This window comes from Bombina bombina, chromosome 6 (assembly GCF_027579735.1).
Source record: "Bombina bombina isolate aBomBom1 chromosome 6, aBomBom1.pri, whole genome shotgun sequence".
In the NCBI taxonomy this organism is placed as follows: Eukaryota; Metazoa; Chordata; class Amphibia; order Anura; family Bombinatoridae; genus Bombina; species Bombina bombina.
Window position 1 is genome coordinate 26,345,617 of NC_069504.1, and position 16,138 is coordinate 26,361,754.

Below are 16,138 nucleotides of genomic sequence, written 5' to 3' on the forward strand. Positions count from 1 at the left end.
AAACAGATTTTACTACAATCTCAAGAAAGGCAAAAACGTTATTATGACTTAAGGAGAACGAAACCTCCTCAGTATAAGGTGGGAGATCTAGTTTGGTTGTCTTCTAAACACTTGAAGCTTCACATTCCCAGTAAAAAGCTTGGTTCTCTGTTTATTGGTCCTTACAAAATTATTAGGATTGTTAATGCTAATGCTGTCACTTTACAACTACCAAGTTCTTTTAAGATACATCCAACATTTCATGTATCCCTTTTGAAACCTTATGTTCCAGTCAGAGATCAAGTCTTGACAACTCAAGTTCCGACACTCATTGAGGATGAAGTATCATATGAAGTTGATTCCATTTTGGATTCTAGATTCTATAAGAATTCTCTACAGTATTTAGTTCGGTGGAAAAATTATTCATCAGAAGAGGATTCTTGGGAACCATCCACTAACTTATCAGCCCCTAGATTGGTATCTCTGTTTCATCGCAGACATCCAGACCGTCCCAAACCCTGATCTGCGGAGCAGATCGTTAAGGGGGGTGTCCTGTCATATCACAGTAATTTTCAATCTCTATACTTCATGTTTTTCACGTTTCACTGTCCCTTTAAACATAATATCACATGACCGTTATGCCTTTATAAGCCCTCCTCTCTAATTCATCGATTCTTGGTAATTTGATTCACATGAGGAGTGATCACAACTTTCAAGAAGCTCTCTCCATTTTCGTCAAGTTGTTTTCTAACTTTATATCTGCAAAGTTCTCTTCAATCACAGGACAGCATACTTTATTCTGAAACGCTAACTGACATACAGCGTGTCTGCAGTAGTTCGGCGTCTGACGTCATCAGCACTCCGGGAGTCAGTGTCGCAGCTCCTCTCTGTTGCCGGATTCTACACTGCTTCTCAGGACAACTGAATTGCTAGCAAGCAAAGTCTTCACAAGTACACGCTGGTCATGAAGTGTTGGGTATCGTACTAAACATAAAGTTATTGCTGAAGTTACGCTAATTTCATATGTTCCTAAGACTGTATATACTAACAAATCAAGCTTATACATATACGTTACTAATGGAAAGTGTGCATGTTTAACATCTTCTGCATATATCCTGGTTATTTCTGCATTCAATACACTGCCATAACAATTCTGCTGCATTCATAAATAAGGTTGCATATGAACTTTACTAACCTGAGCATTAAAGCATCGTACCTGAGTGATAAGCTACAATCTATTTAAAGAGATACTAACAGAGCTTCAATTACATAAAGTTATAATTTATTCTATATCCAAAGAGATTATCTATTGTTTAGCAAATGCTATTATATTACTTAGGAGAGTATTAGCACATTCATATTGTTGTGCATATCTCCAGCAACTAAAGATAGTTGTTATTTACTTTTGACCTAAACAGGTCACCCTCAGTCAATGAGCATAATAAGGTTCCTAGTTTATCAAGGTACCTAGGTTTGGTGTGAGACTGAGTGGAGTAGATACAACTGGGTTCATATTAATTATATAATAAATCCTCACAGACAACTGCTGACATCATCATATACAGAAACACATAAAGCTTATTAAACGAACAGCGCGATATCAGACAACTGCTGACATCATCATATACAGAAACACGTAAAGCTTATTAAACGTACAGGGCGATATCAGACAACTGCTGACATCATCATATACAGAAACACGTAAAGCTTATTAAACGTACAGGGCGATATCAGACAACTGCTGACATCATCATATACAGAAACACGTAAAGCTTATTAAACGTACAGGCTGACATCATCATATACAGAAACACATAAAGCTTATTAAACGAACAGCGCGATATCAGACAACTGCTGACATCATCATATACAGAAACACGTAAAGCTTATTAAACGTACAGGGCGATATCAGACAACTGCTGACATCATCATATACAGAAACACGTAAAGCTTATTAAACGTACAGGGCGATATCAGACAACTGCTGACATCATCATATACAGAAACACGTAAAGCTTATTAAACGTACAGCGCGATATCAGACAACTGCTGACATCATCATATACAGAAACACGTAAAGCTTATTAAACGTACAGGGTGATATCAGACAACTGCTGACATCATCATATACAGAAACACATAAAGCTTATTAAACGTACAGGGTGATATCAGACAACTGCTGACATCATCATATACAGAAACACGTAAAGCTTATTAAACGTACAGGGTGATATCAGACAACTGCTGACATCATCATATACAGAAACACATAAAGCTTATTAAACGTACAGGGTGATATCAGACAACTGCTGACATCATCATATACAGAAACACATAAAGCTTATTAAACGTACAGCGTGATATCAGACAACTGCTGACATCATCATATACAGAAACACGTAAAGCTTATTAAACGTACAGGGTGATATCAGACAACTGCTGACATCATCATATACAGAAACACATAAAGCTTATTAAACGTACAGGGTGATATCAGACAACTGCTGACATCATCATATACAGAAACACATAAAGCTTATTAAACGTACAGCGTGATATCAGACAACTGCTGACATCATCATATACAGAAACACATAAAGCTTATTAAACGTACAGGATGATATCAGACAACTGCTGACATCATCATATACAGAAACACATAAAGCTTATTAAACATACAGCATGATATCAGACAACTGCTGACATCATCATATACAGAAACACATAAAGCTTATTAAACGTACAGGGTGATATCAGACAACTGCTGACATCATCATATACAGAAACACATAAAGCTTATTAAACGTACAGGGTGATATCAGACAACTGCTGACATCATCATATACAGAAACACATAAAGCTTATTAAACGTACCGTGTGATATCAGACAACTGCTGACATCATCATATACAGAAACACATAAAGCTTATTAAACGTACAGGATGATATCAGACAACTGCTGACATCATCATATACAGAAACACATAAAGCTTATTAAACGTACAGGATGATATCAGACAACTGCTGACATCATCATATACAGAAACACGTAAAGCTTATTAAACGTACAGCATGATATCAGACAACTGCTGACATCATCATATACAGAAACACGTAAAGCTTATTAAACGTACAGGGTGATATCAGACAACTGCTGACATCATCATATACAGAAACACATAAAGCTTATTAAACGTACAGGCTGACATCATCATATACAGAAACACATAAAGCTTATTAAACATACAGCGCGATATCAGACAACTGCTGACATCATCATATACAGAAACACATAAAGCTTTAATAAACGTACAGGGTGATATCAGACAACTGCTGACATCATCATATACAGAAACACATAAAGCTTATTAAACGTACAGCGCGATATCAGACAACTGCTGACATCATCATATACAGAAACACATAAAGCTTTAATAAACGTACAGGGTGATATCAGACAACTGCTGACATCATCATATACAGAAACACATAAAGCTTTAATAAACGTACAGGGTGATATCAGACAACTGCTGACATCATCATATACAGAAACACATAAAGCTTATTAAACGTACAGCGCGATATCAGACAACTGCTGACATCATCATATACAGAAACACGTAAAGCTTATTAAACGTACAGGGCGATATCAGACAACTGCTGACATCATCATATACAGAAACACGTAAAGCTTATTAAACGTACAGGGCGATATCAGACAACTGCTGACATCATCATATACAGAAACACGTAAAGCTTATTAAACGTACAGGGCGATATCAGACAACTGCTGACATCATCATATACAGAAACACGTAAAGCTTATTAAACGTACAGCGCGATATCAGACAACTGCTGACATCATCATATACAGAAACACGTAAAGCTTATTAAACGTACAGGGTGATATCAGACAACTGCTGACATCATCATATACAGAAACACATAAAGCTTATTAAACGTACAGGGTGATATCAGACAACTGCTGACATCATCATATACAGAAACACATAAAGCTTATTAAACGTACAGCGTGATATCAGACAACTGCTGACATCATCATATACAGAAACACGTAAAGCTTATTAAACGTACAGCGTGATATCAGACAACTGCTGACATCATCATATACAGAAACACGTAAAGCTTATTAAACGTACAGCGTGATATCAGACAACTGCTGACATCATCATATACAGAAACACGTAAAGCTTATTAAACGTACAGGGTGATATCAGACAACTGCTGACATCATCATATACAGAAACACGTAAAGCTTATTAAACGTACAGGGTGATATCAGACAGCTGCTGACATCATCATATACAGAAACACATAAAGCTTATTAAACGTACAGCGCGATATCAGACAACTGCTGACATCATCATATACAGAAACACGTAAAGCTTATTAAACGTACAGGGTGATATCAGACAACTGCTGACATCATCATATACAGAAACACATAAAGCTTATTAAACGTACAGGGTGATATCAGACAACTGCTGACATCATCATATACAGAAACACATAAAGCTTATTAAACGTACCGTGTGATATCAGACACACTCAGATGAAAGATTACACCAATTATTAATAAAAACAAATTCACATGGGCATTTTTCATGCATGATTCAGATAGAGCTTGTGATTTTAATCAACTTTAAAAATTTGCTTCTATCTAATTTGTTTTGTTCTATTTGTATCCTTTGTTGAAAAGAATACCTAGGTAGGTTTGGGAGCAGCAATGGAAGTTAGCTGCTGATTGGTGGCTGCACATATATGCTTTTATATTCACCCTTGTGCTGAAGAGAACACCTCAACATGAAACTTGTAATATCTTTTATTTAATAAATAAAAAACATTATTAAAAAGGGGCATAAAACTTATTTTTTTTCTTTTATGATTCAGATAGATCTTGTGATTTTATCTATTATCTAATTTGTTTTGTTCTTTTTATATCCTTTGTTGATATGGATACCTAGGTAGACTAAGGAGCTGCTGATAGGTGGCTGCATAAATATGCCTCATCATTGGCTTTCAGTTAGCACCTAGTAGTGCATTGCTGTTCCTTCAATAAAGGATACCCAAGAGAATAATATTGTTTTTTGATTTAACTATAAATTATACAATGCTAAATACAGTAATAAATGAACAAAAATAAGTGCATAGCAGTTAGCCACACCCACTAGGGTTCTGGGGGAGACAACAGCTGGACAGAAAAAGGAAGCGGAGAGTGCGGACATTAATGTGAGGTCAGAGCATCTATCTTTCTCCATTTCCTCCTCTCTTCCATCCCTCTTTTTATCCACTCCCTTCTCTCTCAGGCCGTATCGTCTCTTTACACTTTTCTCTCTCTCTTCACTCTTTTTTTTCTCCACTCTTTCTTAAAGGGATAGTAAACGCCAACAATACTATAGTTTTGCATAACCAGCACTGTTATATTAATATACTTTTTACCTCTGTAATTACCTTGTATCTAAGCTTCTGCTGACTGCCCCCTTATTTCAGTGCTTTTGACAGACTTGCATTTCAGGCAATTAGTGCTGAATCTTAAATTACTCCACGTGCATGAGCACAATATCTATATGAAACATGTGAGCTAACGTCCTCTAGCTGTGAAAAACTGTCAAATGCATTCAGATAAGAGGCGGCCTTTAAGGTCATAGATATTAGCATATGAGCCTACCTAGGTTAGCTTTTTACTAAGAATACCAAGAGAACAAAGCAAATTTGATACAAGTAAATTAGAAAGTTGTTTAAAATGACATGCCCTATCTGAATGATGAAAGTTTAATTTGGACTTTACTATGCCTTTAACACTATATTTTTCACTTTTCTTCTCCAATCTCTCTGTGCCCCTGTTTATCCTCTCAGAAGTCACAGCTTAAAGGGAATGTAAATTTTGATGCTAAAGTGCCCGGTTTTTAAAACTTTGATTAAAAACAGGGGCACTTTAATTCATCAAAATTTACATTTCACTCCTGTTGTGAGAAAAAAAACTTACCTTTTAATCTTCACAGCAGCTCCAGCTTGCTCCGGTCTCACAAGCCATTTCTGATGTCAGAAATGATTGATAGGTCATCCTCCAATCACAGCTTCCCCCCCGGGGGATTCAGTGTCTGATTCACTGCTGTGATTGGAGGAAGCCGATGCCTCATTTTAGACCCAGGAAGAGGCTTTGAAACGGGAGGAGGAAGCTGGAGCTGCTGTGAAGATTAAAAGGTAAGTTTTTTTTCACAGCAGGAGTAAAATGAAAATTTTGATGAATTAAAGTGCCCCTGTTTTTAATCGAAGTTTTAAAAACCGGGCACTTTAGCATCAAAATTTACATTCACTTTAAGCACTAATGGGGTCCCTATAGCCCTAGAGCAGGGGTGCCCAATAGGTAGATCAGGATCTACCAGTAGAGTCTGAAGGCGCTGCTGGTAGATTGCGGCCGATGTGATCAAAATGATGTGGTCAAGTTATGCAATCTCAACACTGGGGCGCGAGTAGAGTATGGTTGCTAGGGATACTGCTTTATCTACCGCAGTGTGTGAAGTGGCGGGGTCATTAAACAGTCTGATGGTCTGAAAAGTGCTACAGGATTGGATCTTGAGGGACATCGATATCAACCAATTAATGTAGATGGTTTTTGAACGACAGCACAATTGGCCTATCAAAAGCATAGTTTAGTGAGTACTCCCCTAATGGATATGGCGGTATAGTATAGTTAGGAGGGTAAGCGTCAATAGATAGGAAAAGTAAAGGCAGAGGCTGCTGTGCTAAAGGAACAAGTCTGATTGACATCTGGCAAATGAACGTGTTGACCCGGTAAGAAATGGTCTGCATGGCGCGCTATTGAAACTTATTTGTATAAGCCTCACTGGGTCATATCAGGCCAATCCCGCGGCATAAAGTAAAAGGGGTCAGTGGCAGTAATTTGAATGCAGTGTTTTGTAACGTGGCACAAGGGGTTGCTCCTGTTAACCCGAATTAAAGTCAGTGCTACTTTTGTAGTCAGGATTAATCTGTATCTTATGCTTTTGCACATCCATGTGTTGCTAAATCCAGCAACCTTCAAGGGTGAAACACGCTTTTTATTTTTTTTCATGATTCAGATATAGAGCAGCAATTTTAAACAACTTTCTAATTTACTCCTATTATCAATATTTCTTCATTCTCTTGGTATCTTCATTTGAAAAAGCAGGAATGTAAGCTTAGGAGCCGGCGCATTTTTAGTGGGTAGATCTCATTGAGCTGGTCATTTTCAAAGTAGATCCCAACATAAAAAAGTGTGGGCACCCTTGCCTTACAGGAATAACATATCCTTGCCCTTTCATAAATAAAATATATCCCTTTTGATAATATTTGTATACATTCACTCAGTAACTTTCACTCGCCACCGTTAAATATTGAGTGTATATATATATATATATATTTACACTAGTCCTAAAGCCCGTGTACACGGGCCATTTTTTGCAGTACAGCGGTTCCACAATATTAGGTAAATGTGATGCATGCCACTAGCAGCTGAGAAGGGACAGCCACAATATTAGGAAATGTGATGCATGCCACTAGCAGCTGAGAAGGGACAGCCACAATATTAGGTAAATGTGATGCATGCCACCAGCAGCTGAGAAGGGACAGCCACAATATTAGGTAAATGTGATGCATGCCACCAGCAGCTGAGAAGGGACAGCCACAATATTAGGTAAATGTGATGCATGCCACCAGCAGCTGAGAAGGGACAGCCACAATATTAGGTAAATGTGATGCATGCCACCAGCAGCTGAGAAGGGACAGACACAATGTACAGAATATTAGGTAAATGTGATGCATGCCACCAGCAGCTGAGAAGGGACAGACACAATGTACAGAATATTAGGTAAATGTGATGCATGCCACCAGCAGCTGAGAAGGGACAGAGACAATGTACAGAATATTAGGTAAATGTGATGCATGCCACCAGCAGCTGAGAAGGGACAGAGACAATGTACAGAATATTAGGTAAATGTGATGCATGCCACCAGCAGCTGAGAAGGGACAGAGACAATGTACAGAATATTAGGTAAATGTGATGCATGCCACCAGCAGCTGAGAAGGGACAGAGACAATGTACAGAATATTAGGTAAATGTGATGCATGCCAGTAGCAGCTGAGAAGGGACAGCCACAATATTAGGAAATGTGATGCATGCCACTAGCAGCTGAGAAGGGACAGCCACAATATTAGGTAAATGTGATGCATGCCACCAGCAGCTGAGAAGGGACAGCCACAATATTAGGTAAATGTGATGCATGCCACCAGCAGCTGAGAAGGGACAGCCACAATATTAGGTAAATGTGATGCATGCCACCAGCATCTGAGAAGGGACAGACACAATGTACAGAATATTAGGTAAATGTGATGCATGCCACCAGCAGCTGAGAAGGGACAGAGACAATGTACAGAATATTAGGTAAATGTGATGCATGCCACCAGCAGCTGAGAAGGGACAGAGACAATGTACAGAATATTAGGTAAATGTGATGCATGCCACCAGCAGCTGAGAAGGGACAGAGACAATGTACAGAATATTAGGTAAATGTGATGCATGCCACCAGCAGCTGAGAAGGGACAGAGACAATGTACAGAATATTAGGTAAATGTGATGCATGCCATTAGCAGCTGAAAAGGGACAGACACAATATTAAGTACATGTGATGCATGCCACCAGCAGCTGAGAAGGGACAGAGACAATGTACAGAATATTAGGTAAATGTGATGCATGCCACCAGCAGCTGAGAAGGGACGGAGACAATGTACAGAATATTAGGTAAATGTGATGCATGCCACCAGCAGCTGAGAAGGGACAGAGACAATGTACAGAATATTAGGTAAATGCGATGCATGCCACCAGCAGCTGAGAAGGGACAGAGACAATGTACAGAATATTAGGTAAATGCGATGCATGCCACCAGCAGCTGAGAAGGGACAGAGACAATGTACAGAATATTAGGTAAATGCGATGCATGCCACCAGCAGCTGAGAAGGGACGGAGACAATGTACAGAATATTAGGTAAATGTGATGCATGCCACCAGCAGCTGAGAAGGGACAGAGACAATGTACAGAATATTAGGTAAATGCGATGCATGCCACCAGCAGCTGAGAAGGGACAGAGACAATGTACAGAATATTAGGTAAATGCGATGCATGCCACCAGCAGCTGAGAAGGGACAGAGACAATGTACAGAATATTAGGTAAATGCGATGCATGCCACCAGCAGCTGAGAAGGGACAGACACAATGTACAGAATATTAGGTAAATGTGATGCATGCCACTAGCAGCTGAGAAGGGACAGAGACAATGTACAGAATATTAGGTAAATGTGATGCATGCCACCAGCAGCTGAGAAGGGACAGACACAATGTACAGAATATTAGATAAATGTGATGCATGCCACCAGCAGCTGAGAAGGGACAGACACAATGTACAGAATATTAGGTAAATGTGATGCATGCCACTAGCAGCTGAGAAGGGACAGACACAATGTACAGAATATTAGGTAAATGTGATGCATGCCAACAGCAGCTGAGAAGGGACAGACACAATGTACAGAATATTAGGTAAATGCGATGCATGCCACTAGCAGCGTAGAAGGAACAGACAGGGCCAGTCAGGTCAGCATGGAATGTTGGTGAAATTAATCAGAGTGGAAATAAAAATAGAATATTAATAAATATATAAGAAATTGACAGTAATCTCCCTTGCTCCATGTGTCCTGCCCTCCTGTGTGTAATTTCCTTCTACAATGAACTAACCCTGGGAAATGTGTCTATTTAATACGCAGACAATGGTCACACAGGTCCCCTTCAGACCTGCACACAAACAGCCTAAAGCAAAGGTAACAGTGTGTGTACAGACTGGCAGCAGCGGCCGGAAAGCTTTATGGCAGCAGTAGATACGGCTGGCGCTTCAGGAATACTTTCTAGTAATAAACAAACTGCAGGATGAGTGTTCTTGGCAGGTGCAGCAAGTGATAGGAACTTCTAAACAAAGCAGTTATGTAACAATGCAACAGCCTGAGGGCACCCACCCTAAATGACCAGTGCCCAGAAAGGTTGCACCCCTGCAGGATAAGGTAGTCGCCCCAAACTGTATATTACCTTTTCTTCCCTTCAGGATCAGCTACACATGTAACACACACATCTTGCTTCTCAGTACAAAGTTCCAGTTATGTTCTTACTGTGCCAGGGGGGCGGGAGGAGTTAGATAATGGCACTGAGCACAGGATTAGGGGTCAGGGCTACACAGATACAGTGAGTTATAACACAACCCACTAAGTGCTGCCGTTTATCTGTTTTATGTAATGAAAGTCTGTGTCAGCCGATGATAAAGCACCAGCCTAGTGCCCAGTTACATAAGGAGGTGCCAGCCTAGTGCCCAGTTACACAAGGAGGTGCCAGCCTAGTGCCCAGTTACACAAGGAGGTGCCAGCCTAGTGCTCAGTTACATAAGGAGGTGCCAGCCTAGTGCCCAGTTACACAAGGAGGCGCCAGCCTAGTGCTCAGTTACATAAGGAGGTGCCAGCCTAATGCCCAGTTACACAAGGAGGCGCCAGCCTAGTGCCCAGTTACATAAGGAGGTGCCAGCCTAGTGCCCAGTTACACAAGGAGGCGCCAGCCTAGTGCTCAGTTACATAAGGAGGTGCCAGCCTAGTGCCCAGTTACACAAGGAGGTGCCAGCCTAGTGCCCAGTTACACACGGAGGTGCCAGCCTAGTGCTCAGTTACATAAGTAGGTGCCAGCCTAGTGCTCAGTTACATAAGGAGGTGCCAGCCTAGTGCCCAGTTACACAAGGGCTTATGTAAGGAAAACTGAACTACTCTGGCAAACAACAAATGAGAGTGGGACAACAACAGATCACTGATAGCACTGACAGTACAAAGCCATAATTTAACCCCTTTGGTTCCAAAGAGCGCTGTATACATTCCATTATTAAGTAAAGGGCTGCTTCTATTTTGTTACAGTTGGTGTTAATTGCTGAGGGTTCGATCCTGCTGCACCTATTAACCTCTGTGCTGCCAGACAGTACTTACCCTGCTAATACGGGGGCAGCCCCTATTAACCCCTGTGCTGCCAGACACTACTTACCCTGCAAATACGGGGGCAGTCCCTATTAACCCCTGTGCTGCCAGACACTACTTACCCTGCAAATACGGGGGCAGTCCCTATTAACCCCTGTGCTGCCAGACACTACTTACCCTGCTAATACATGGCAGATCCTATTAACCCCTGTGCTGCCAGACACTACTTACCCTGCTAATACATGGCAGATCCTATTAACCCCTGTGCTGCCAGACACTACTTACCCTGCAAATACGGGGGCAGTCCCTATTAACCCCTGTGCTGCCAGACACTACTTACCCTGCTAATACATGGCAGATCCTATTAACCCCTGTGCTGCCAGACACTACTTACCCTGCTAATACGGGGGCAGTCCTATTAACCTCTGTGCTGCCAGACAGTACTTACCCTGCTAATACGGGGACAGTCCCTATTAACCCCTGTGCTGCCAGACACTACTTACCCTGCTAATACGGGGGCAGCCCCTATTAACCCCTGTGCTGCCAGACACTACTTACCCTGCTAATACATGGCAGATCCTATTAACCCCTGTGCTGCCAGACACTACTTACCCTGCAAATACGGGGGCAGTCCCTATTAACCCCTGTGCTGCCAGACACTACTTACCCTGCTAATACGGGGGCAGTCCCTATTAACCCCTGTGCTGCCAGACACTACTTACCCTGCTAATACATGGCAGATCCTATTAACCCCTGTGCTGCCAGACACTACTTACCCTGCTAATACGGGGGCAGTCCCTATTAACCCCTGTGCTGCCAGACACTACTTACCCTGCTAATACGGGGGCAGTCCCTATTAACCCCTGTGCTGCCAGACACTACTTACCCTGCTAATACTGAGGGACTTCCAGCACAGAACCCGGCGCTGGGCACAGCAGAAACTCCTGAAAAACATCTCCCTAAAGTGCAGCAGAGCAGAGTGCGGGGCGTGTGACCTCGGCCAGGGACCATCTGCAAAGCTCCAAACCAGGTGCTACATAGGGGGGCCAGATGGGCACTGGGGGGTAGTGTGTGCACCGGGACCTCTGTCAGTGGATTGGTTAAAGCCCCAGCAGGTCAGTACCAAGCCTGTTAGCGAGCAGGTAATGAGAGCCTGCGGGAGCTAAGGGACTTGTTTATTTGTACACGGCCCCTTGTGTCTGCTCTTGTTCTCCCAGAGATGGGGGAGGGGAGGGGACACTCTATATATAGTCTATAGAATAAGCCCTATTAACCCTCTCACTGCCAGATCTGTATGTGTAGTGATGTGGCTTATTAACCCACTCACTGCCTGATCTGTATGTGTAGTGATGTGATTTATTAACCCTCTCACTGCCTGATCTGTATGTGTAGTGATGTGGCTTATTAACCCTCTCACTGACTGATCTGTATGTGTAGTGATGTGGCTTATTAACCCTCTCACTGCCTGATCTGTATGTGTAGTGATGTGATTTATTAACCCTCTCACTGCCTGATCTGTATGTGTAGTGATGTGATTTATTAACCCTCTCACTGCCTGATCTGTATGTGTAGTGATGTGGCTTATTAACCCACTCACTGCCTGATCTGTATGTGTAGTGATGTGACTTATTAACCCTCTCACTGCCAGATCTGTATGTGTAGTGATGTGGCTTATTAACCCACTCACTGCCTGATCTGTATGTGTAGTGATGTGACTTATTAACCCACTCACTGCCTGATCTGTATGTGTAGTGATGTGATTTATTAACCCTCTCACTGCCTGATCTGTATGTGTAGTGATGTGGCTTATTAACCCACTCACTGCCTGATCTGTATGTGTAGTGATGTGATTTATTAACCCTCTCACTGCCTGATCTGTATGTGTAGTGATGTGGCTTATTAACCCTCTCACTGACTGATCTGTATGTGTAGTGATGTGGCTTATTAACCCACTCACTGCCTGATCTGTATGTGTAGTGATGTGACTTATTAACCCACTCACTGCCAGATCTGTATGTGTAGTGATGTGGCTTATTAACCCACTCACTGCCTGATCTGTATGTGTAGTGATGTGGCTTATTAACCCTCTCACTGACTGATCTGTATGTGTAGTGATGTGACTTAGTAACCCTCTCACTGACTGATCTGTATGTGTAGTGATGTGACTTAGTAACCCACTCACTGCCTGATCTGTATGTGTAGTGATGTGACTTAGTAACCCACTCACTGCCTGATCTGTATGTGTAGTGATGTGACTTATTAACCCACTCACTGCCTGATCTGTATGTGTAGTGATGTGACTTAGTAACCCACTCACTGCCTGATCTGTATGTGTAGTGATGTGGCTTATTAACCCTCTCACTGACTGATCTGTATGTGTAGTGATGTGGCTTATTAACCCACTCACTGCCTGATCTGTATGTGTAGTGATGTGGCTTATTAACCCACTCACTGACTGATCTGTATATGTAGTGATGTGACTTATTAACCCTCTCACTGACTGATCTGTATGTGTAGTGATGTGGCTTATTAACCCACTCACTGCCTGATCTGTATGTGTAGTGATGTGATTTATTAACCCTCTCACTGCCTGATCTGTATGTGTAGTGATGTGGCTTATTAACCCTCTCACTGACTGATCTGTATGTGTAGTGATGTGGCTTATTAACCCACTCACTGCCTGATCTGTATGTGTAGTGATGTGATTTATTAACCCTCTCACTGCCTGATCTGTATGTGTAGTGATGTGGCTTATTAACCCTCTCACTGACTGATCTGTATGTGTAGTGATGTGACTTATTAACCCTCTCACTGACTGATCTGTATGTGTAGTGATGTGACTTAGTAACCCACTCACTGCCTGATCTGTATGTGTAGTGATGTGGCTTATTAACCCTCTCACTGACTGATCTGTATGTGTAGTGATGTGGCTTATTAACCCACTCACTGCCTGATCTGTATGTGTAGTGATGTGACTTATTAACCCTCTCACTGCCTGATCTGTATGTGTAGTGATGTGACTTATTAACCCTCTCACTGCCTGATCTGTATGTGTAGTGATGTGACTTATTAACCCTCTCACTGCAGGATCTGTATGTGTAGTGATGTGACTTATTAACCCTCTCACTGCAGGATCTGTATGTGTAGTGATGTAATTATTAACCCTCTCACTGACTGATCTGTATGTGTAGTGATGTGACTTATTAACCCTCTCACTGACTGATCTGTATGTGTAGTGATGTGACTTATTAACCCTCTCACTGCCAGATCTGTATGTGTAGTGATGTGACTTATTAACCCTCTCACTGCCTGATCTGTATGTGTAGTGATGTGGCTTATTAACCCACTCACTGCCTGATCTGTATGTGTAGTGATGTGACTTAGTAACCCTCTCACTGCCTGATCTGTATGTGTAGTGATGTGACTTATTAACCCTCTCACTGCCTGATCTGTATGTGTAGTGATGTGACTTATTAACCCTCTCACTGCCTGATCTGTATGTGTAGTGATGTGACTTATTAACCCTCTCACTGCATGATCTGTATGTGTAGTGATGTGACTTATTAACCCTCTCACTGCATGATCTGTATGTGTAGTGATGTGACTTATTAACCCTCTCACTGCATGATCTGTATGTGTAGTGATGTGACTTATTAACCCTCTCACTGACTGATCTGTATGTGTAGTGATGTGACTTATTAACCCTCTCACTGCCTGATCTGTATGTGTAGTGATGTGACTTATTAACCCTCTCACTGCCTGATCTGTATGTGTAGTGATGTGACTTATTAACCCTCTCACTGCCTGATCTGTATGTGTAGTGATGTGACTTATTAACCCTCTCACTGCCTGATCTGTATGTGTAGTGATGTGACTTATTAACCCTCTCACTGACTGATCTGTATGTGTAGTGATGTGACTTATTAACCCTCTCACTGCCTGATCTGTATGTGTAGTGATGTGACTTATTAACCCTCTCACTGCCTGATCTGTATGTGTAGTGATGTGACTTATTAACCCTCTCACTGCCTGATCTGTATGTGTAGTGATGTGACTTATTAACCCTCTCACTGCCAGATCTGTATGTGTAGTGATGTGACTTATTAACCCTCTCACTGCCTGATCTGTATGTGTAGTGATGCGACTTATTAACCCTCTCACTGCCTGATCTGTATGTGTAGTGATGTGACTTATTAACCCTCTCACTGCCAGATCTGTATGTGTAGTGATGTGACTTCTTAACCCTCTCACTGCCAGATCTGTATGTGTAGTGATGTGACTTATTAACCCTCTCACTGCCAGATCTGTATGTGTAGTGATGTGATTTATTAACCCAACCCACTCACTGACTGATCTGTATGTGTAGTGATGTGACTTATTAACCCTCTCACTCCCAGATCTGTATGTGTAGTGATGTGACTTATTAACCCTCTAACTGCCAGATCTGTATGTGTAGTGATTTGATTTATTAACCCTCTCACTGCCAGATCTGTATGTGTAGTGATGTGGCTTATTAACCCACTCACTGACTGATCTGTATGTGTAGTGATGTGACTTATTAACCCTCTCACTGCCTGATCTGTATGTGTAGTGATGTGATTTATTAACCCTCTCACTGCCAGATCTGTATGTGTAGTGATGTGACTTATTAACCCTCTCACTGCCCGATCTGTATATGTAGTGATGTGGCTTATTAACCCACTCACTGACTGATCTGTATATGTAGTGATGTGACTTATTAACCCTCTCACTGCCAGATCTTTATGTTTAGTAATGTGACTTATTAACCCACTCACTGACTGATCTGTATGTGTAGTGATGTGGCTTATTAACCCACTCACTGCCTGATCTGTATGTTTAGTGATGTGGCTTATTAACCCTCTCACTGCCTGATCTGTATGTGTAGTGATGTGGCTTATTAACCCACTCACTGCCTGATCTGTATGTGTAGTGATGTGACTTAGTAACCCTCTCACTGCCTGATCTGTATGTGTAGTGATGTGACTTAGTAACCCTCTCACTGCCTGATCTGTATGTGTAACCCTCTCACTGCCTGATCTGTATGTGTAGTGATGTGGCTTATTAACCCACTCACTGCCTGATCTT

General features: G+C 41.6%; 1 protein-coding gene across 2 annotated transcripts in view; it reads right to left on the reverse strand.

Moving 5' to 3' along the window:
• LOC128662546 (uncharacterized) overlaps nt 1-12,208 on the reverse strand; it is a 49,305-nt gene extending 37,097 nt beyond the window's left edge. The window contains exon 1 of one of the 2 annotated variants that reach the window (XM_053716330.1): nt 11,919-12,208. In XM_053716330.1, coding sequence (XP_053572305.1) covers nt 11,919-11,987 — 69 coding nt within the window. In that variant the 5' untranslated portion in view covers nt 11,988-12,208. Of the gene's footprint in view, nt 1-10,112; nt 10,181-11,918 lie in introns of those variants that run through there. The other variant, XM_053716331.1, reaches the window with a different exon arrangement.
• Nucleotides 12,209-16,138: the final 3,930 nt, after the last annotated feature.